The 24515-nt window shown below is 40.3% G+C and overlaps 1 protein-coding gene across 3 annotated transcripts; it reads right to left on the reverse strand.

The window, feature by feature from the left end:
* Positions 1-51: 51 nt before the first annotated feature.
* si:dkey-12j5.1 (probable assembly chaperone of rpl4) lies at positions 52-24474 on the reverse strand. 3 transcript variants are annotated; one of them, XM_044207360.1, is made up of 11 exons: positions 24347-24474; positions 22933-23042; positions 22664-22810; positions 22361-22513; positions 21094-21206; positions 20852-20975; positions 19521-19613; positions 18738-18806; positions 13245-13298; positions 9263-9415; positions 52-421 (listed from the first exon to the last, which is right to left on the reverse strand). In XM_044207360.1, exons 2-11 carry the CDS (start codon positions 23005-23007, stop codon positions 245-247), a joined length of 1158 nt encoding a protein of 385 aa, XP_044063295.1. In that variant the 5' UTR covers positions 23008-23042; positions 24347-24474; the 3' UTR covers positions 52-244. The 3 variants fall into 3 exon arrangements, with proteins under 3 accessions (XP_044063295.1, XP_044063294.1, XP_044063293.1); XM_044207359.1 differs by lacking the exon at positions 24347-24474 and adding an exon at positions 23221-23408 and having other exon boundaries at positions 21094-21203; XM_044207358.1 differs by lacking the exon at positions 24347-24474 and adding an exon at positions 23221-23408.
* Positions 24475-24515: the final 41 nt, after the last annotated feature.

Genomic DNA, 24515 nt, shown 5'->3' on the forward strand with positions numbered 1-24515 from the left:
TCAAGTATGCACTTATTTCACCAGAAGCATTAAACAACTGACTGAAAGAGGTGGAGTAGACTGCAGCTTTTAATGCCACTCTTTTTTTTGCATCTCACTTAAATTCAAATTTCATCTTTGATCAACAGGTGTGAAAGGATAACAAGTAAAAAAGGCACTTTAGAGAGCGCACCAGAACATTTAAACTAGAAGGAAGCAAGATGGGCAAAAGTGAAATCACAGAGTACAAGCAAAGGGCTGTGTGTCAGTGTTCCATGGGTGCCTCTGCATTGTCCTCCTCCTCCTCATCACTACAGGGTTCATAGTCTTCATCCAAGAGTGGGTCTACCTCCTCTCCCTCCATGTCTCCTCCCAGTTCGCCTAGCAGCTGCTCCACATGCTCCAACATCGGCTGGTCATCACATCGTAGCTTACTGTACAGCTGGGGAAGAGGGAGAAAGAAAAAAAGACAAAAAAGGATGATGCAAGTGTGTAATGGGCTAGGAAAAATGCAAATTTTAAATAGAAATTAGGTTATACAGCAGAAACGTTGAGACCGAACAAGTGCAAAATCATACTGCAGAGGCATTACAAGAAATGAGATATGGTGAGTGAAAAGCTCTCGACAGAAGCTCTTCCGTTGTGTCACTGAAGATAACAGTGCATCACTGCAGCATCAGAAAGCAGCAGCTTGGAGTTGAGGGTAGTGAGCAGCCCTAAGGTTTTAAGTCTCTAAGTGCTGGTTAGGCTGCCTGAAATATCCAACAGCAGCTGCATTCTGTCAGCAAGGCAGTCACGGCTCGCAAAACGCTGGTAAACAGTTTTTGTCTTTCATTTGGCAAATCAGCACATTTGATACACCGTTCAGCCGCACAGGAGACAAAAAGACCATTTATCTTCCTCTTGCTGTTGCAACATGCATGCGCACACACGAGCAGAGAAATGTATCCAGAAGCACATATGGTTATGTGGCGTACATGTGCATGTACACACACATAATCAAAGTTGTTATCTCAGTGAAATATGCCGTGAAAGAGCAAGATAAAAAAGTCCTGTTCTCAAAGCAGGCAGCAGATTTATCTCTGTAAAATACTCTGCTTGTGTATAATTACTGAACTCAAAGTGGAGCCGGGCGATAAAACTACTGGCGCTACCACTAAGGACAGCAAGCATAATACTGTGTTTCTGTGTGTGCATATACAGATTAAGGGGAACTGATACAGCGATTTATATTTGTGCTTTTCTTTCCAGAAACAAAACTAGAGAGAAAAAGAGGGTGAGTGGGGAATGGTTTATATGATCTAGGAATATTATTCTATTTAGTCTACAACACACACACACACACTTGAGCTCATGGACAATAAGCAGCTGAGTGCCATCATTGTTACTAAAAGTGTAAAGAGGCAAAGAGAGTGAAAAAGTGTGTGTGTGACTGCTTTGCCCCAGGACCAGTCTCTAAGCAACAGCAGGTCCTGACAGGAGACATGCAGTCCCATGGGAACTCATTTGGAGTGTAAGAATGTGTGTGTGTGTGTGTGTGTGTGTGTGTGTGTGTGTGTGTGTGTGTGTGTGTGTGTGTGTGTGTGTGTGTGTGTGTGTGTGTGTATAAATTTAAGTGGATGCTGTCTCTCCAGGTTGGAGCTCTAGGGAGGTGGAGCATGACCCAGGTCCAGGCACAGGGTCTGATACCGGGGGAGAGCTGACCCTCTCAGCCTCTTCAGAGTACCACACACACACAGAAAAAAAAAACAACACTGATTTTCATTCTGCCAGTGTCACTCTGAAATGCCTGGAGATGTTTATCCACAACGAGCACTCTGAATAAAAGTTGGGTTTGCTTTACGCAATACACTGGGCTCAATACCCAGAATAATTGCACATTACAGCCTTGGGTAAGAGGTGGAGGGTGTCTTTCATATGAGTTGCACAAGAGAAATAATGTAAGAAATACAGTGAACGTGTACAAAAAATAGTGTATGTTCTACAATACTGAATGTTATTTGGAAATTGTATTTATACGTGGTGATATTTCCTACGAATCAATAGCACAGTGTGTCTGCCAGATAGGATGTGATTATTCATTGTGATGCTTTCAGCTAGCTAAACAAACAGGAGCTATTCTTTACACATTCTGCACCGAACGCTGCTGAGACCAGCACCGCAGTCACAAAAAACACAGGCATTTCTCATTTACAACAGCCTATGTTTTTTCTTCTCACTTTCACGGCCCAGAGAGCTGCCTAGAAAGGGAGGGAGAGTGCGTGTGTGTGAGTGTATGTAATCGTATAACTTTTTCATGGTCCACTTTGCTCTACTTTCAAGCCCTAAGTCACAGCCCAAAGCACACTTGACTGTCAACACACACAACATATTATACACTTACACATGAAGGGGTGCATGGACACATCTGTTTTCACTGTCTCACTCGCTTTTCTTTTTAGCCATGCTAGCCACCAGACTCCATTGAAAAAAACAATCATTTTACCTCGCAGACCATTGTTAAACACACTTCATTCAAACTCAATAGAGGGCCAATTCATAACAAGTTATCTCATTGCACTTTTCCTATAGAGAAGGTCTAGACCGTACTCTTTAGTGGCAAAAAAAACAAACTTCCTTTAGGAGGCAGAAACCTTGGACAAAACCAGACTCAATGGTGGCCATCCGCCACTGCCGTGTGAGGTTTTAAAAGTAAAAGGGGGGGAGCACAACCACCTAGAATTTTTAAAATAGTAATAATGTAATGATAGTGGTAAAATTACTATTAATAAATTAATAATAATAGGAACAACAGCTATAGGAACAATAATGAGTACTAGCAACAGAGCCAATAATAACAACTGCAGCAGTAGTTGTCGAGCAGGAATACAGGGGCAGCAGGTGGCCCACAACCATAGAGAAAGCACAAAACTACAGGAGAGATAAGATGTTGAGTTAGTGACATGCAGTAATAGGATAAAAATGCATACAGAGGGAGAGGAGGAGAGAGGAAAGACGTCCATCATCTCCCGGCAGTCTAGGCCTATAGCAGCATAACTAAGGGATGGTTCAGGACTCAGCCAGGCCAGCCCTAACTATAAGCTTTATCAAAGAGGAAAGTCTTAAGCCTACTCTTAAATGTGGAGATGGTGTCTGCCTCCCGAACCCAAATTGGGATCTGATTCCACAGGAGAGGAGCTTGATAACTGAAGGCTCTGGCTCCCATTCTACTTTTGGAGACTCTAGGAACCACAAGTAACCCTGCATTCTTAATGATAAGTAGTAAGCTGCTCTGGCATTATGGAGGGCCTTCCTATGTTTTAAGACTATCTTGCCAGACTAAATGAGATTCTTCTTTGTTGGAACGTCATTTCCTTTCAAGTTTTTGTGATGTTTGCTTTAACTTGCGGGTTTGGGGGTTATACCATGGAGCTAACCTTCTTTATTTCATTATCTTCTTTTTTAGAGGGGCGATAGAATAGAGTGACGTTCGCAGTGAGCCTGCAGCACTATCAACAAGATGGTCAATTTGGGAGGGGCTACGATTTGCATAGGAGTCCTCTGTTATATTGAGACATAACATTGAATTAAATGCAGATGGGATTGCTTCCTTAAATTTAACCACAGCACTATCAGATAGACATCTAGAGTAGGAGTTTTTGCCTAATGGCGTGTAGTCCTGTAATAGCAGTTCTAAAGTTATTAAATAATGGTCCGATAATGAAGGATTCTGTGGAAAGACTATTAAATGTTCAATTTCAATGCCGTATACCAGAACAAGGTCGAGGGTGTGGTTAAAACAGTAAGTAGCTTCTTGTACACTCTGACAAAAGCCAATTGAATCTAATAATGAGATAAACGCAGTACCATGGCTATGATTTTCAACGTCCACATGAATAGTGAACTCACCTACAATAATTACTTTATCTGTTTTAAGGACTAAACTTGATAAATTCAGATAAAAATTCTGAATAAAGGACCAGGAGCGCGGTACACTATAACAAATAGAATTGGTTGTCGTGTTTTCCAGGTCAGGTGTGAAAGACTAAGAACAAGACTTTCGAATGAGTTATAATTTAGTTTAGGTTTAAGGTTGATTAATAAACTTGAGTCGAAGATGGCTGCAACTCCACCTCTTCAACCGGTGCCACGAGGAATGTGAATATTAATATGACTCTTTCTCTATATTAACTTAATTTCTTTGGATACATCTATAGTATGGTCCAGGATAGATTATGTTTAAGTGCTTATCTTTTGTCCAGTATGCTGTGGACAAAAGTGTAATAATAAAGCACTAACGCACCCTTCATACCAAAATGTATTCTTTTCCCCTCATTTCTTTAAAAACCTTTATCTACAACTCATATGGCAGAATAAAGACTGGCTGATTATGTGGTGAAAGCCTAATCATTCCATCATTGTTCACCTTCTGTTCCACATCTATGCTTAACTTCCCTTTTCATTTCACCTCTTCTTTCATTTCATTTCCTAATGTCTTCATTCTGCCGGCTTGTCTCCAGACCATTCCCCTCGTGCACTCTGTCTTTGGCTTTCTTTCGCTTGCACTCCTACACGCTCACCAAATGACCTTCCTGTCAAGGAGATAGATACCTCTTCATACTTTCTCGCCTTAATACTCGTGCTTGCATGTACACACACGTCTACCATTTTGGCAGAATAGTGCCAAAATCTTGCCCTCCTCTCAACATCCCTCTGTATCCTCAATTTTGCTCTACCCATCCTTTTTTTTTTAGACCAAACAGAGCACTCTTACCGTACATCTCTTCATTAGTAAGAAAGCAATAATTATATGAATTGTTTCAACACATTTTCTTCCTCTTAACTTCTCTGTCTCACTCTGTCATACAAACACACACGTACTTCTTCACTGGTAAGGGTGTAACACTGGCTGATATTAGACCTTCATGAGTGTGAACAGGGCATGTCGCTGGAAGTTTCAAGAGGGCTGACCACACACACACACACACACACACACACACACACACACACACACACACACAGACACACATAGACAACTTAACACTTCAGTCCTCTAATCACATTCTTGGTAGGGAAAGGCATTAAAATTACATGACAAGCACACCTTGGTCCAACCATACCCACAATCCGTGCTCATGGGATACCCTTTCAGTTACATCAAATAGTAAAGCTTTTGACCTCCGTTTGCCCTAGCTGCCTCTGTGCACACCCACGCACAAGTATACATGTGCACACACATATATAGCATTGTCCTCTATGCATACACTGCAGATCCTTCTTCAATCGCACCCTGTCTGGCTGAGACTCAAATTCCATTTCACGTCCGGTTTACTATTGATTTTACTCTCGCCACTATTCACCAGCTACACCCCCTGCACCCACACAACCACACACACGCACACACACCACATCCAATCTGTTTCCTTCCTCGCCTCCCCTTTCATTCTCCCACTCCTGCTCACCCTTACCCTTCTACTCCTCTCCTACACTTCTTTCTTGTCCTCTGAACCCATTCTTCCCTATCACTCCTTTTTAGAGCATCTCAGCTGAATGCAGTGTGTGTGTTTGTGTGTGTGTGAGTGTGCACGTGTATCGATCACAGAAGAGATGAATAATGAAGACATTTCTTAACAAATAATTAGATATGCAAGTTGGCACACACAACCATAATTAAATATGTGCAGTCAAATAAGGTGCACCTACGCATACCCGCATGCTTTCTCACAACACACACACACACACTTAGCAAAGTCGTAAAGTATGCAGAGAAGTGGACTGGCGCCAAAACAAGCCGTTGGGCTTTGAGGCCTCATTTCCATGTTGGAGCCCATTTTAACTACCAGACTGACTCATCGTTAATAATTAACGCTCACAGTGACGCTCAGAAACAAAGCTCTGATACAAACAAGGAAGAATCTCGACTACACAATGTAGAGATGCACACAAATATGAGCACCCGAGCTGAGGAATTAAGTGCACCACGAGGGGGCTGTTTTCTCTCCACATTCCACCTCACCTTTTCAAGGTCTTCATACATTTACCTTTCACATTACTCTGCGTCTGTTGCTTCACTCACTCCACAAAGAAACAGCTATGCTGTTTACTTGTCACACTCTGACGGCTCACCCAATTCTTTTACCCGTCTTTCACCTTTTTATTCCTTTGTTTTCTTTCGCTCTGTGCAGAAATAGTACTTAATTCCAATTCCATTTTTTTCAATTTTTTTTTTTGTTTAATAACTCACCACAAAGCTGGCAGCTCAAATCTATGTGCGCCCCGTGCCTTTATTTTCCTCCCCACAGTTTTTTTCAATTCTCCCTCTTGGCAGCTCAAAGTCCAACCCGTTCCTGTCTCAGTTGTGGACATCCCCAGTGGATGCTGGTTAGACAGGCCTGTCACTACACTGCTAGCCAGAGAGACAGACATCAATATATCGCCACTCTGCTGCCCCAACTTATCTGTAGAGGAACACGATGGGGCGGGAGAGGAAGAGGGAGGGTGGGTAGTTGGGTGGGGAGGAGAAAGGGAGAGGAAAGTAAAGAGAAGGGAAAAAATTGTAGGTGGGGCCTGCCATCCCTCAATCTGTGCTGTCTGATTTACAAGCCTATTGGATTTTAGACTAACATGAATCACGGCTCCATAGAGGCATTGCTCCCTGACAGAAGGACAGAATGAATGAGACACATCACTCCGACTGTGTGTATGTGTGTGTGTGTATGCGTGTGAGGGGGGAATGGGAGAGAGACAGGGGTATATTTAAACCTCTTTGAGATCGTACAAAAAGACATTTCGGTGGCAACAATGGATCCTCTCATGTTCACAGTACTGCATGTACTCCTCTGACAAGAACTGGTTCTTAGGAGTCTTGCCTATTGTGACAATGCACTGGATGTAACTATCTGTACCCACAGTTGCCATGCACAGTGGTGGAACTAGTATTCCAATCCTGTACTTAAGTAAAACTACCAATGCCACACTAAATACTCCATAACAAGTAAAACTCCTGCACTAAAAATGTTACTTAAGTAAAAGTATGTAAGTTTTATCAGGAAAATGTACTTTAAGTATCAGAAGTAAAAGTACTTAATGCAGAGAAATAAACCCCTGTGAGTAAGTAAGTAAGTAAAGCGTTATTTGTATAGCACTTTTTAAAAACACACACAAATTGCTTCACCCATACACACGGAAAATATAAATAAAAAAATATATAGTACAATACATAACACAGCACAAAACCAAACTGAAACAAACAGGGATGACAGGGATGGAGATCTATAAAAAGGCTTGCCTATAGAGATGAGTTTTTAGAAGCCGCTTAAAGTTCTAGTTCTAGTTAGCAGCCTGGCAGCAGCATTTTGGACCAACTGAAAATGATTTAGAGCAGCCTGACTGAGGCACGTGTAGAGAGAATTACAATAATCTAGATGGGAGAAAATGAAAGTGTGAATTAACAGTTCCAGATCCACAGAAGACAAGATTCATCTGATTTTAGCGATATTTCTTAGCTGAAGGAAACAGGTCTGGGCGAGCTTGGTAACATGATGGTCGAAAGTCATATATTGGTCAAAGATGACACCAAGATTCTTAGCGGTAGATTTGATATTAGAGTGAAATGATCCAAAAATTGATCAACTGCAGTGGCAAAGTTATCGGGTCCAATTAAAAGAACATCTGTTTTGTCAGGGTTTAGGTGTAGGAAATTATGAGACATCCAATCTTTGGTGGTGGCTAAGCAATCATGGAGGGAGGACAGTTGATTCAGGTTATTGGGTGAGTGTTGTACTATTATATATGTTATACCATTAGATAATTATTCCTCATGCAATTATTTAAGCAGCATTTAATCCTTGTTGATGGTTGAGGTGGAGCTAGTTTTTAACTTAAAAAAAAAAACATTTAGCTTTTAACTTTAGCAACTAATGATTTAAATGTCTTGTTTTGTTCACCCAACAGTCCAAATCTCAAAATTATTCAGTTTCCTGTATAATTTAAGACAAATTGTCACATTTCAGAAAATTAAACCATAAAATGAAGGGAGAGGTTAAGCATGCTTCAACCGACTCACAGGGAATGAAACCTGTCTGGTGCTCTTAGAGTAGGGCAATGTTGTATCAGGGGATTTCAGAGGTAAAATGCAAAGTATACTGGAGCACACAGACTGACTAACGTTTCAACGCCAGGTGCGTCTTCATCAGAGCCAAACAGAACAGAGACTCACATTCTCTTAAATAACCTCCCCTAATTAGGGAGGAACAAAATTACATATAGGCAGGGTTCATACTTAGGCAATTTTAGAAAAGAGAAAAGGAAAAGTTGAATACATCAAATTACATTACATCAATAAGACAGATAATCCACAGACCTCGTTGTGAGCAGTCTCATGTAGGAACTCAGTAGAAAGAAAATAGTTCCTACATGAAACTGCTCACGACAAGGTCTGTGGATTATCTTGAGTAACCACTTGATGATTTCTGGAAAGAGACATTGCTGTTGAGTTTTTCAATAAAATACTTTTTTTTGGCGCTTTGAGCACCACAAGCTGAGTGCCATATAGTCCATTACATAAAAAAAAAAAAAAAGAAATGCAGACATCTCTACAGCCGATATCTCCAAAACTCAGCAACTCACACCAAAACAATCTAGATGGATAAATAACACCACAGGTAGGAGGAGAAATATGTATTTTTGATTTTGGGGTGAACTGTCCCTTTAAGTGAAGTACAAGTATGTCAAATTTGTACTTAAGTACAGTACTTAAGTAAATGTACTTAGTTACTTTCCACCACTGGCCATTGAGTATTGAAAAATTAGTCAATGGATTTCATATAAGAGATGAACCACAACTATACTGTATCTGCGTTTGTGAGCAGGTTATCTTGACCTGAATTATTGGTCATTAACATCTCTGCAATACTTGACATAATTGTGCAATATTCTGTGTTATTACTCCTGTGCAATATACTCTTTTCAGTTTAAACTTCCCTATTTATTGATATTCATTCATGCTTCTATTACTGCTGTGCAATATCCTCCGTCTCATTATAATCCTAATAAGCTACACTTAACTTGACAGTTCATGCACTATTACTTTATACCATATTATTATCAACCGGTAAACCCACATTGTACTTATTTTAATTTTATACTTATACCCACTTGGTACTTAATTTATCTGACCTGTATTATAGTGTATTATATTTTTTGCTTAGTACTTCTATTCCTGTGTGCACTGACGTGATAGTGAGCTGCTATAACAAAAGAGTTTCCCCTCGGGGATCAATAAAGTATTTCTGATTCTGATTACCTTCTTAGCATTGGTCAGGTATGATCTGACTGCCTCTTTCAATGCCTTCCACTCTTCCGTCTCCTCCTCCGTCACTTCTCTCCCCTCTCTTTCTTGCTGTTCCTTTGCTTTTTCCAACTGGAGGTAGCACACCCACCCGGAGAGATACCACACCTGGGAGGCACAGAGAAAGAGAGGCGGGTTTGGGGGGCGTGAGGCACAGAAATTCAGACAGAGAGAAAGTGTTCTTTGTTGCAGTAAGTGAGCTGTGACAAGGGAAACAGATTTGTTACCGTCACAGAGCATGTCTGTATGAAATCCCACAATCCTTCTTTGACAAACAGGTTTCACACATATAACATGGAATAACACACACCAGCAATCCATCACTCACATAATAACTGTCAACCTGATCCGATCCTGACACACAGTATACTGTACTCATTTAAAAATGCTGCATGAATGTAAATGCACATGTGCACATACCATCACCACTTACCATCTGTAACTACTACTTTGTTTTTTCTTTCTATAGCAAAGATGCAATTACTTTATTGAAACATTTACTAAAACATAATATAATAAAATTAAAAATAAATTCCCTGAGGCAAATATCTTCTTTGCATTTCAAATTATATCATACTCACAGGTTGTGTTGTGGACAATATTAACCTTGCTATTAAATTAGAGGAGGAAATATTTTGTATTTTTTTTCTCTTCATCTAACTGTTGAGTATTTTATTCTACACATAATTTAAATTTTAAATTATTTTTCATGAGTGTCTTTCTCTGCCTTGATAGAAATTGTGGAGAAACACACGTGGAGTACCACAGTCCTGGGGCCTGTCTCAGAAAGCAGGATTAGTGGGCTAACGAGCTAACTCGGCCTCAACTCTGGTCTTCTGGTTCCAAATTTGTGACTAATTTCTCAGCAGTGTGCATCATAATGATAACTTCATCTCCACACCATACCTGCTCCACAGCAGGTTATGTTCAGAGCATTTAATGCAAAAAAATGGAAAACACCAGCCTGAAAAGATGAGACCAATAGTATGTTATTTTAAATACACAGCTTTAGATTCATCAATGTGGCAAATAACTGGCTTTTTTTCCCAAAGTGTTTCATTTTTACAACATGCCAACAGCTGGATTGGATTGGACCACCAGAGAATAACCACATCAATCACTGGGAGGACAATATAATATCAAGAATAATAGATCATTATCTTGTTTCATTCCAGTAGCTGTCTTTTATTATAACGTAGTATTTGCTAAAGCTATTAAATTTCATGTGTACCCCAAAGCTGTTTTCCTAGTTCAATGTATTCACAAATTTAGTCTCTTCTTTTGAAAACATAAAACCCTTATCAAGATTCTGACACCAGATGTGTGAGCATCACTCAATTCAAGAGAGCACCATGTAGAGTGTTAAGGGTCTCTTAACCAGCTGCCTGACCTTAACTTGGCATCTGAGGAAATTATGTTTAATAAAACCTAGAACATTATTTTGAAATAATCCTGTTGTTACACAGAGTTCAAAGAGTGAGTGGAAGCATATTTTTAACTGTAAGTTAGTATGCTGAAACACTAAAATCAGCTTGTTCTCTTTCTGTTTCACAATCACACTTTTTTCTGCTAAGTAATCACATACACTGTGCAATGCTGGCTCTTCCACCTCTAAACACAATCATATTCAACTCTCAGTGAACTTGGAGGTGTGTGTGTGCCTCTCATCTAAGGCCAAAGATCACCCACCCACTGTTCTTCAAGCACCAAGATACAAATATTAGCTCTATTCATTATTCATAGAGGGCAGAGGCAGTAGGGACCTGCACCTCTGCCAAATCAACCATTTAGCTAACAAACACATCAAGGCATGCCACACTGAATTCAGAATTGCCGCTCAGCATGCTGAGTGGGAGGCTACCCCCTGCAGCCATACTTATCAGAACAGCAGCACTGGATAAATGTAGTAATGTTACAGAACCAGCAGTATGACATTTTTATCACTGAAACATTTTCTGTGAATGCAGAACCTAGAAAAAATGTGTTCTTGAGTATATATGTGTATATTCAAGAGAGAAAGAGTGAAATTGGGTCACTTAAATTCAAAATCTTAACTTCTTCACAAATGAGAACCACTGCATGTCTTCAAAACAGCTAGAACAAGGCCAAAGAATTCTTTACAGATGGTCCACCGTGAAATATTTGTGTATGTGGTAAAGATGGCTTGTGTATATGACTAAAAATTAAAACATGAGAAAGTTAGCTAATTAAGAACTTCAGAAAATCCACTCTACCCTTCCACAACCCCAGACAGAAGCACACATAATAAAATAAGCACTGCGTCTGTCAATCAAATCACTGGGACTATTGTCATTTCAAAGTGAAGGCACATCTTAGTTCCCATATGGTGCTGCTGAAGGAAGAACAAAAGCATCATGAATGAATGGAATACCTTTGAAACAAGATTTGCAAGGAACCAGCTCAGTTGTTTGTGCAGACTTAACATTTTATAAGTAAGGTTCCAACTTTGAGATACACAAGACTAAGCAGACGCAGGCGAGAGCTAACAACTTATCTACTGCACTTAAGAGAGGAAACAAGAAAGACAGTAAGACAAAGAGGGGGAAAGAGAGGAGGAGAGAAGGAGAGGGAGTGTAATGTAGTCAAATGTGTCTGTCACACTTCTGATATCACCAATATGGCTCTAGCAACATAACTGTGATATGATCTGACAAAACACTTTCTGACCATTACAACTGGTGACTGTATGCATGTGTGATTGGCTGTAGGCGCGCTCAAATCAAAAGTGTCACAGCTGTGCATCTCTGGAGCGAGTTTAAAAGTTCAGCCCCCTGATGACTGCTCTCAATCTGTCAGCTGAGGGGTGTGTGTGTGGGAGGCTGAGCCTGAGGGAGAGTGGGAGAGAGAATTAGAGAGACACTGCCGTGCTCTTCTATCTGACACTCAGTGGCACACCTTCACTTCCTCTGCTACTGAGTGTGGGGATTTGGAGCACACTGACAGCACATAGTTCCTACTAAAGCACAGAAAATGCTGTCATTTACGCCACTCTCTAATAAGCATTCAAGTTCTCAGTCATACTGTTGCGAGCAAGTATGGGTGTGTATACACTTCTTTGTGCACCCACACAAACAGTGGCTCATCAGACGCAACTAAGTGCTCAGGTTGAAGTTTACCCCTTCCCACCAATGTGATGAAAGATTTGCCTACAAGTTGGTCTGATCCAGCAGTTGTTAAGACGCAGAAGAAGACGAAGAAGAAGACGAAGACGAAGAAGAAGACGAAGATGAAGAAGAAGACGAAGATGAAGAAGAAATAATAATCTGCCTATCAGGATAGATAATTGGATTGAACTGCCATTTTAGTTTCACTTCATTCATTCAGCCTGACATTGTGTGATTTCTTGTTGGTTGGGATATTTTGTTTTTTTTTGCTCTGGCCAATCAGTTAGGGCAAACTGGTGAAGCTGTGGTAATGGTTGCTATGAGCTGTTAATTTAAAGTTTTTAAAGACAATCAAAGAAATATGCAGATCTATAAGTCGACTTAGAGCTGCATCAATCTCATCCACACACCATTTTATGTTGCTATTTTTCATGGATGTAGGAAGTTGCTGTTCCCATTCTTAATTCCTACAAAGCTCTGATTGGTTGATTATTTCTACAACCGAGGGAAACAGTTCTCAATGTGTACGAGACCAACTGGCATCGCTGAACAAATAGGAGGTGTAGGTGGCAATTCAGATGTCTGGAACCAGGCTAGAGACAGACATGCTGAAATTACAAAACCAGTTGGAGCAAAACAGCCAAAACCAAAAAAATGACAGATTATAAACTGCCGAACGTCTGATTTCTGTCACATTTTCCGAGGCACAAAACTTCTCTGCATTTTGACACCCGCTAATGAAAAATACAAAATAAAAACATAAATGAAAGCTGACTCTTTTTTACAAGACAAAAACAGCTGTGGTCGCTTACCTGGACGACTTCATCATCCTCCTCCAGAAGACCCTCCAACACATCTACCGCCATCTAATGAAAGAAAGAAAGAGAGAGATTTGAAATGAGAAATGAGATTTGAAATCTTTATAAAGAAAAACATCTTCAGAGAATAGTCATACCAGAAAATAACTTTTTAGGTTTAACAAATTCATCAGTACACACACAGTCTCTTCTCTGATACAGCCTCGGTCCACAGACAAACAAGTGGTTGTTGCACACAGTGTTGTGCATCTCCCAGGCAGCGCGATCAATCAGAGTGATCAGAGGGTCTGATAAGCGTCAATAAGGCCAGCGTCCCATACACAACATTGTCGATACCAACAAGACAACAGACATGCGCATCAATAGACACACTCACCAGTGCTTATCACACAGTCAATACTCACTTTGGCCGCTCTGTTCCATAGTCCCTTTTAATCCATTTACTGACATTAACAGTCAATACATTCTTAGTATCTGCACCACTCCACAGGACGCATAATATACCTAAATATCAGCCCCCTCCTCCCAGGTTTGAGGTCTCAAAAGAGTTTAATGTTAGGTGACCTGTGCCATTGTGCATCACTGTCTAGGTCAGTTTCTGTGGGATGTTTCTATTGCAGAAAACAGACCTTGACTAAGGTAGAGTGTGTGTTTGTTTTGTTCTGCTTCTCTCCTTGCAGATTATGTGGTTGTGGGGTGTGTGTGTGTGTGTGTGTGTGTGTGTGTGTGTGTGTGTGCATGTGCGTGTGCGTGTGCGTGTATGTGTGAGGCCCCCAGGTGATGATGTATTGATTTTTGTCAGCTTCAGGTTGGAGGCGACTGTTAGCCAATCACCCATGGTGAAGGGCAGGAATAAAAAAGATACACACGTACCTGTGCACACACACACACACACACCACTGCACAGTCAGACACTACAACAAAGCTACACACAACAGTGAGCACAACAAGCAGCACTTGTTTCTTGTTAAGGCAGTCTTATTAGCTGCAGAGCTTCCTAATTTTCCCCCCCTCCCGCTCTTTGGAGTTCTCTTCTCTTTTCATTAAGCCTATGTGGTTCCGGTGGCAATAAAGAGGTCAGTTGCCTGGGTAGACTGAGGGAGAGTCAGGTTAATTGAGAGTATCTCGTTAAGAGCGTGCAGATGTGCATGCCAGGGAGTCATTTGATTGATTGCTAGACCAATTATCAGCTGAAAACCCATTGTCCTTAATTAATTAATGACTGATTAAAAATACACAAACAAAAACACCTAATCCCTGCTGATGATGAATGGATTCATGCCCAGCGTCAGAATTATCTACTTGACTTTCATTGTATCACACCAATGTGACGGACACACAAATGCATACCACACACACACTTCTATCTTTGTGAGGACCGTCATTGACATAATGCATTCCCTAGCCCCTTACCCTAACCTTAACCATCACAACTAAATGCCTAACCCTTATCCTAACCATAACCTAAACCTAATTCTAACCTAACCCTTAAAACCAAGTCTTAACCTTCAAACAGCCCTTTGAAGTTGTGAGGACTGGCCAAAATGTCCTCGCTTTCCAAAAATGTCCTCACTATGTAGCAAGTACACGTATACAAAAACACACACATTCGAAGCACTAGATATAAGAGATAGCAGTAAAGATCTGTCTGGGTATTAAACAACTGATAGAACAGGCAGTTTTGGAGCAACAAAAATAGAACAAGAGATATCTGGGAGCCAGGATGAGTGTGCAATGAACCATTATATTGTCTCCAACTGTACTCCTTCCTAACTACACTGGTCAACCCAGGGGCGAGTGATTAAAGATTCAGAGATTCTTAAGCTGCTTCACGCTCTAAACAACAACAAGATTAATATTCCCGTGAAGATAAGGGGAAGAGAGGGGGAACTACGAAGGAAAAAGTGGAAGGAAGGGTACAAAAACGTATCTTAATAAACAATGCAAAACTGGTCCATGAACAAAAACGGTGCACACACACACACACACACACACATACACAAACAGACACGCCAAAGACACTACGTACATGCTGTCCTCTTTATTTCAAGACCTGTTAAAGAAAAAAAAGCAGCACTCTGGGGAGGAACTCATTTATAATGGCCATTGTGTGCGTGTGCAGTGTGTGTGTGTGTGTGTCTGTGTGTGTGTAATCTTCAGGCAATTCTGTTTAACAGAATCATTTTACCGGAGCGCACAGCAGAGACAGGAGAAAGACAAATCACTTTACAAGCGAGGGCAAGCTGTATCTCTAACACACAGAAACCCATACAAACGCACACACACACACACACATGCACGCACAAACAGGGACGTCTACACTTAAGTAAATAAATCCTGGGGATGTCAGTGCTAACTGTACTTGCAAGCAACACTGGAAAGTACAAGCTGCGCTCCATCGTGAGCTAAATTTAAGAACAGAAATGTTCAATGAATAACATGAAAGCAAACAAGAGTGACAATGACAAGGAGAGTAACTAACTATCAGCTGCTGTGACAACTACGCCGAACAGACACCTTAATGGCTGTCAGGGGAGGGCATCTGTCTGTCTGTCTGTCAGTCTGTCAGTCTATCTGCTATGTGGCAAGAGAATTAGTGGTGGTGATGGGTGATGATGATGGTAATATGTGTGTCTGTGTGTTACAGTGAGTAAACAGTTCTCTGAGGGCTGCACTGTTACTACAAAGCACATTTAACATACAAATGTATTGAAAAACTTCCTCAAATTGATCCAACCAACAGTCCAAAACCCAAAGATATTCTGTTTATAATTATATTAAGCAGAGAAAAGCAGCAAATCCTCACATTGGGGAAGATGGACCCAGAGAATGTTTGGTGTTTTTCCTTGATAAATTACTTAAACAATTAACAGATTATCAAACTTGTTGGTGATTGACTAACTGATTAATCAACCAATCATTTCAGCACTGGTTTAGTCCATAAAATATCAGAAGAAGGTGAAAAATGCCCACAGCAATACTGTCAAATTATTTCTTTTCTCCAACCAACACTCCAAACCTTTTTACATTTCTTTTTAAAATAAAGAAAAGCAGCAAATTCTCCCATATTAGATGCTGGAACCACCGAATGTTTAGCAATAAATGACTTATAACAATTAATCAAATATGAAACCTGTTGTAAATTAATCTTCTATCCATCAAGTTATTTATTCTCTGGTTGTTTGAGCACTGCAGACAATGGCTCAGAAATACTTAAACAAAACATCAAGCTCTTCGACAACGATACCTACACAGCTGTCTCACTTATGCTGCTTTCAAGCACCCCTTGTGTGCTTCTACTCAATTTCCATTACAGCTACACAAATTTGGCATGCATTCAAGTGTTTCTCCTCAAAAACAATTGGGGGGGGACCTTGAAAAGCAATTTTTGGTGACCTTTTCCCCCCTTCCAAATTAAGTGGCACAGATCCACATCTTGCTGAAACAAAAGACTAAGGGGAAGAGCAGCAGTTGTGAAACTGATGTTTTCAAGAATGAATTAGCCCACAGTTTTTTAAATGTCATTTTATTTGCCAAGAGCATGAGACAATATCATAATGCAACGCTTTTATCATCAGTTGATGTCATGGTTTACATGCTCTTGACCTTATATTATACGTAACTCAAGTATCATAAAATAGCAACTTTCTCAGCCAAATTTACTTTCATGTTGAGCTTTTCATGAGTGCACATGAAAAGCTCAACATGAAAGTAAGCTTAAATATTGAAAGGAGAGCTCTCTTTTAAAAAGATTTTCTCCAAAACCGTTTCGAAAGTAATGGCACACTTTATCATATTGCAGAGGCTGCTCACTGGGGCTGAATTGGTGGCCACCTCTATTATTGTCGTAAGAAATTAATTTGATTTAATGAAATAAACCCTAAGAAACCTTCAAGGAAAATAGGGCAGAGGTGCTAATTCAGATAGCAAGGGTCATATGTTTAATGTGTGAGGTTCTTGTTTAGACTGTCACCTAGTAATGTGATCACAAACGATGAGATGCATTGACAGACTTCTGGGGAAAAAAAACAAATTGCCATTTTTTTTCTGTCACCATCATGTACTACAGTGATTTTGTTCCCCAATAACTAGCGAGATAATATCATACACCCAGATAATTTGGCCAAAGTAATCGCACTATGACATTTTTATTTTTCTCTCTCTCTAATTTACACCAATTCAAACTCAAACCACATAATGGACTGAATGTAATACACCAAAGTGCATTCATAAGACAAAGAGCTTAATCTCCAACAGAGACAGACACAAGGTTTTTAACAAAGAACATGGTAGCACATGGTAGCGATATCCTAAAATGAACTTTAAGACGTATAATAGCCACAATGGCTGTATACTCAGCTACAGAAAACAAAGAAACTGCTGTAATATGTTTCGTTAGCAAATGTATTAATCCAATTTTCAAAGCCTTGGCTCAGTTCGGACCAAACACAATATTCAGTGGGGAAAAATACAGACAAGACCGAGAAGGTAGCCTACAGACTGGTAACTCTACAGACTGGAAGCACATAACTTTAAAGTTTAGAGTTGTGAATAGATTTTTAGTCCACTGGGAGAGATAGTTAGCACAAAAATAAGTGTGAGTGTGTGTGTGTGTGTGTGTGTGGGGTGAGTAGAGACATCAGAAACTTTCACATAGCTGGTGGCTAAAAGCAAATATGACCAAACTTGTGCACTGACGTGTATATACATACGTGCGCACACAGCAAAATATTCACGCTATAAAGCACTCAGAATGTGTGCAGTTTGCGTTTCGGGTTTGATGACACCAACAGGAGGATGAAGATAAACGACATGTCAGAAACTGTGGACCGCGACGTTGTCATTTTACTGATACACCTGACAGCCCCCACACACACACACACACACACACACACACACACACACATATAACTGCAGCTGAGCTGTTTGGGAGGGAGGAAAAAAAGGACACTGTTCTCATTTCCTGTCAGTGATAACCATAAACCACTCAACAAGAGTGACTACAAATTAATCACTGGATCACAACAGAAAATAGCTGAACCACTGTTGTTGTGGCAGTAATCACAGAAAATGACTTCGAGCGATAATGACTGCTAGAGGTTTTAGCACTGAACTGAAGGCAGTGAGCCACTAAAATCAAGGCCATTAATACTTGAAATTGATGAGTGATTCTCAAGTGCGCTGCATCACAGATATGGCAGCAATTCATCAGACTACAGCTTCCGGTTTTTTTTTCCTTCACATCCCTCCTCCCCTGTGAACCCCTGTGCCCCTGTCCCTCTCTGTAAATAGCACTCTTCAATTATTGACACTGGACTCTGGAGGGGATAAAGAGCCGGCATGGCCTTCCCACCTTCAGTGCTATTCACTAGAAAGCACACAAATGCATGCGCGCACACACACACATACAAATGCCAGGATGCCCTCCCACTATGACCATGAGACATACACAGACGGAGTGTACAAACACAACACACAACATTTTACCTCATATTCCTCGGACTCGATGAGCAGTTTGGCTGTGGTGATGCGAGACTCGTATGGAGGAATCTCATTCTGGAGAAAAAAGGACAAGGCCGCCACCTCTACAGTGAGTGTTTACACAAGCATCCACAAACATAGTTCTTCCTTTGTCTGATACTAACAACGATCCAATTTCAAGGTACAACACATCCTGCAGCCATGTGGCTGTTAATCACAGCAAAAGCGTCGGCCGGCTGAGTTCAGATCAACCTGCTCCTGAAGATAAGAGTCATAACAGTGGTGCCACTGGGATTTTTGTCTCAAATCATCACCCCAACCCCTTATATCACATTTGATCCGCATTTGAATGTAAACTGATGCACTATTTATGTGGTGTCATTAAGAACCCATCCTAACTTTGACATTACTGCCATTCCTTTCTCTTTGTCAAATTCCCTGTAGTAAATGTTTACTTATCCTTTATACACTTGGTATTGCCTTGTGCTTTCATAGCCGCTCTCTTTTCAAACACAGACACAGGCACACACACACACACACACACACACACACACACACACACACACACACACAGGTTTGTGAAGTATTTGTTCCATCTTTTATTTTTTATTATCCCTCGTTTCATTATCTCTTACTTTTTATCTCTACTGGTGTCCTTATGTTTGCGCTCACTCCAAAGCACACTGTGACAATCTCGTTAGTTGAAAGCGCTTTATAAATAAACTGGGATCTTATGAGGGCTGGTTGCTGTCAGAGAAATACCAAGCACCAAGCACAGCTCCGACTCACCTGCATGTCTTCCTCTGTGCTGGAAGAAGCTGCACTCTGTTTCTGGGCAGGTAGCCACAATCCAACACTCTTCAACAGGTATTCTCTGCCTTCCTGAAGATGGCAAAATGCATATATGTGTAAATTCACAGGCACATGTATGAGTGTCGACTAAACCTGCAAATATACACACAGATGAAGACACACAAATCGACCAAAAGGGAAAGAATTTGATGAGTTTAAATCATGAGTTTAACTTTTACAGACTGGATCCTGAATGCTCTATAGATATCAATAACCTTTTGATTAATTTGATGTCAATTGTATTATTTTTTTCAAAAGTGAGTATTTCAAAATAGATTGTTGCTGAATACGGGGTGCTGTGAAGTGTGACTGGTGCCAGCCTGACACCTACAGCCTAAAACTAGTATTACAGATCCACTTCAGTGCTACAGAATCTCTTGTTTTTCCTCAGTTTGGCGATGTAAGCGTATGAAGAATTTGTGAAGAAAATTTTGTGTCTATTTGCTCAGGTTTTGAGATATCCACTGCTGACACATTGCCAATACAAAGCTGGTGAATTGATTTTGAATTTTATTTGTGGTGCTCACAGCATTGAAAAATGGGTGACTTCCCACAAACAATGCACTGGTTACTCAGAATAATCCACTGTGAACAATTTTCACTACATTTATACCCTCCGTAAAAAATAAAGTAATGAGTCATGTGTTCCCAGAAAACACAGGAAGAGGGTTATTATGTCTTAAAATATGAAATACCAGACTAGACATCATTACGCTCATAGCACATTTTATTCTACAACATAAGAGAACTGTGGTGGTAAGTTCTTACCACAGAAAAACAAAATAATATGCATTCTTAAGCTTAAGCTTAAGTTTCTCACAGAGAGATTTTGCCTTGAACGTTGTCTGCCTTTAATAACGGTTGGTAAAGCCGCAGTACTTTGAATATCTCTTGAATATGCAACATTCTTAAAAATGAGTAAAAATAGAGGAAATATTATTCAGACATTTTTCTAAACTCATTGTCAGATGCTTCATAAGTTTTTGTGGCTTCTTTTCCAAATTGAGTCCAATAGGCTGCTCTCTCATCTCTCTCTCTTTATCAGATGACTAGATGACCTCCATGATCTGCCCAGTAATTAACATTCCTATCAGTATGACCTAACTGTGTGTGTGAGTGTTAATGTATGTGTCCATCTGCTGATTAATGGCATACAATTCAATTTGCTCAGAATAATTAACTCAGCAGATTCCTGCTTTAATGTGGTGATAACTCATCCTGAGTGAGTGTGTGTGTGTGTGTGTGTGTGTGTGTGTGTGTGTACTGACCTGGTTTTTCTCTGTACTGAACAGGTAACTGGCCATGAGCTGTAGAGCCTCAGGGTTGTCATGGTGATACTGTAGTGCTCTCTCAATGAACTCTCTGCACTTGTCTGCAGCTCCCTCTGCCATGCTACATGCACAACACACACACACACACACAAAGAAAGACAAATCTCAACTCATTACCAAAGCAGTAACATGAAATGGGGTTATAAGTTTCAAGAATGTAACTCTGTGTGCTCCAGTACCAGAGGTCTGAAAAGTAAATCTCGGCAATGGAGCAGTAGGCTACACAAATGTCCTTCGCTGTGGGGAGCTCAGGGTCCTCATCTGGGAGGGCAGCAGCTCCGGCCTGAGCCTGCTTAAAGAGCAGAGGGCAGATGTCTTGAAAGGTGTCAAAAGTTCTTTTAAGTATAAGAAATCAAAAGACAGTGAAGATGGCATGCAATGAAAACTGCATAACTTCCCTATATTCCCAGAGAAACTCCATCTGAATAGGCCTTTATAGGATATTTCGACATGTCATCAGTTTGTTTTTAGTTTAATGTTACACTTTTATTACATGGAACATTTTTATTATTATTATTATTATTGTGTGCTCTGTATGCTAAAACATTCTCTGGATGCCTACTTAAATAATGAATTGAGCAAAAGTCTAAGGTAACTTGGGAAAATTCTGTTTTCTACCATTGAACAGAGACAACAAAAAAGTAGCCAAAATCAAAAGGAAAAATCCTCTGAACACATCAAACTTCCATGTTTGCTGACCGCAAACTGACCGCATTAACAGATACTTTGGAGAGGATCAGATACGTCCTGAAGGACAAGCTTAAAGAATTTTTTAAAAATCTGGCCACCATTTTTGTATTTGGAAGGGACGGGCAGCTAAGTTAGGTTTTGCAGAGGGAGGGAAGGGGAGGCTTGAGGGTTTATTTTTTTTATTTTAAAGAAGTATTGTATTATATTACATTGTCATATGGCTAACATGATGGTGCTTCAAAATAAAAACATTTGAAACAAGAAGCTCAGAGACTTGCCATAGGACTTCTGATTTATTCTCAGCATATAATACAGGTTGTTTCGAGTTGGTGGCTTCAGTGTAAGTTGTTTTCTAATAACCTGTAATTTCTATGTGATTAGTAACATTTTTAAGAAATAAAGTAATGAGTCACAAGTGACGTTGACACTATAGGGGTGTTCATTAAGCAGACATAACACCGTAATAACTGAGTGCCGAGTATGTCCACTACCATGTCATCCATTTAGTGCCATTCAGTTAAAATAACACTGCTCTATAGGTCTCTGTCATGACAAGGTGACATGTATGTATGTGATAGATAGACAGATAGATAGATATAGAGAGATAATTATTTCATACATTGTGCAACAGTACCCTCTTGTGAAGATGCATAACATTACACTTGGGTGCAATGGCATTTCTCCCTAGTTGATGTAGAGTAAGTATAACTAATTAACCCATAAAGGGAATGTGAGTGTGTATGGGGGCTCACTTACTGTGGTCTGTGCTTGTTTGTCCAATGCAGAGAGCAGGACTTCTATTCCTCTAGTGTAGTAGTCCACAGCCTCCTGGCCTGTGTGGATTTGTCCCAGGTACATGTACTTACTGTGGCCTACATCTGGGCTCAGCTCCACTGCACGCAGAAAAACTTAGAGAAAATTAGTCAAGGAGGCTACAACCACCACTGCGCTCAAACCACCACTGCGCTCAAACAGCATGGAAATATAACAGTGTTTCAAAGTAAGGAATGAATTACTGAATGTAAACGACAAGATAAAATAAACCTGAATAAAGGATATTCCCTTAGCTTTCTGTGCATCTCCTAGTTCAGAGCAGATGTGTCCAAGCATGTCTAAAGCTTGCAGGTTGTTAGGCTCCACATCCAGGGCTCGTTGACAGAAAAGGCCAGCCATCTCAAAGTCAAAACTGTCCATGCATTCCTCTGTCTGTACAACAGATGATCACATGAGATAACAAACATGCAGCAGATGATCAGAATTAAAAATACATTTCGAAGGCATGACAGATCTGGGTCATGTCTTTGTTGTGGATATCTCGTCAAATTCACCTTTTCTAGTAGCTGTTGCACAGAATACTTCTCAGCTGTCTTCTTCTTGGCTTTTTCATGCATTCTTACTTTCATCCTTTCCTGAGGTGACAATCCAACAAACCCTGCATCTTCAGTGATTAGATAAATGGAGAGTCAACGTTAGTTTTGTCTCATTTGGTCTCGTAAAGTCAAGAGTTGAAATTAAAGCATAGCAAGTTAAATTCGACTAACTGCTGTCTGAGAGGCTGACGAGACGTTACATACTGTAAATAACTAGCAAAATGTTGAACCACTTAAGAAAATTACCCCTGTTTGGGCGGTTGTCTTTCTTCTTCGGCTTGTTTTTCTTTTTACCCTTTGCCTGTCCCCCCATAGTGCTGACAAATACGTTTTATATCCACAATTTCTGTCTTCAAAGCAGAGTTTTCCCAAAGTGTGACTCTTACCACGCGTGAAAAGCAAGTACAGTTGAGCTGAAAGAGCGCAGTGCGCATGCTCTAAACAGTGACCGGGTGACTAGCTACTACGGAGAGAGGTAGTGGACATAATAGTAACGGTTCTGAAATAACCTTTTATTACGCTGAATAAATAGAAAAGGGAACATTTATACGGTCCATTGCGTTTTAAACGTATGCTTTAACACTAAAGTAACCTTAAACTTTCGCAATTTAAATGTTCTTTTTGCAAGGCGCTGATTACTTCAGGCGGGTTTTAAAAATTAAACGTTTCTGTTCGTGGGCGTGTGCTCTATGTGATTGACAAGCCTGTAAACCATTGAGGTAACGCGTTGAAGCTGAACCCTTTGACGCATCTGGAACTTTTCAGATTTCAACCAATGGGCAGTTACGTCAAATGTACGCACAGTTTTTACAATTCTGTTGTAAATAAACGAATGACAGAGACGCTGGTGATAGTGAATTTGCTATCAAAATATATAATCATTACGGAATTCAATTATTCAACTGTGTATTAAGGTAATTACGTTTAACGTCATCGAACTAATGACAAACAGTATGAATTCATACAAGAACTATCGGCATCGCTGTAGTGTGAGAAGTAATTGAATGACAAAGCAATGAAAGATTAGCTGCTAGTAGTAAAGCTAATGCTAACTGCTGACATTACCAAGCAAACTCCGTTCTTAAAACCTACCATTGACACAGTTATTTGACAACAGTGTAACAAAGTAACAACACCGCCACAAAAATAGCTAACCGTTATCCTGCTGTCAGTGCCTTTATTACTAACCATCCGTTGTAACTATTTGACGTTAACGCAACGGTTAGCTTTCTCGCTTGTTAATACAAGCGAATGTATAACGTTAGCGTTACACTGATGTATAAACTAGCTATATCGCGCCATTGTTGCCTTAGATATGGAATTAAGCGAAAAAATAGACAAAGAATAAATGCCTTATAGACAGTAACCTTACCATATGTATGTTTTTGTCCTATTACTTTGCAGGCTGTTGTGGCTACGTTGATGTCATTCCTACCCGCCAGTTTGCTGCCAGCCACTAGATTCAGACTGTGTCGTGCTACACAGGTAGCTTGTGGCCAATGCCACAGGCTCGACCTGCCGAGAGAAGTGGACTATCAGCC

The sequence above is a fragment of the Siniperca chuatsi genome, linkage group LG9 (genome assembly GCF_020085105.1).
Source record: "Siniperca chuatsi isolate FFG_IHB_CAS linkage group LG9, ASM2008510v1, whole genome shotgun sequence".
Taxonomy (NCBI): Eukaryota; Metazoa; Chordata; class Actinopteri; order Centrarchiformes; family Sinipercidae; genus Siniperca; species Siniperca chuatsi.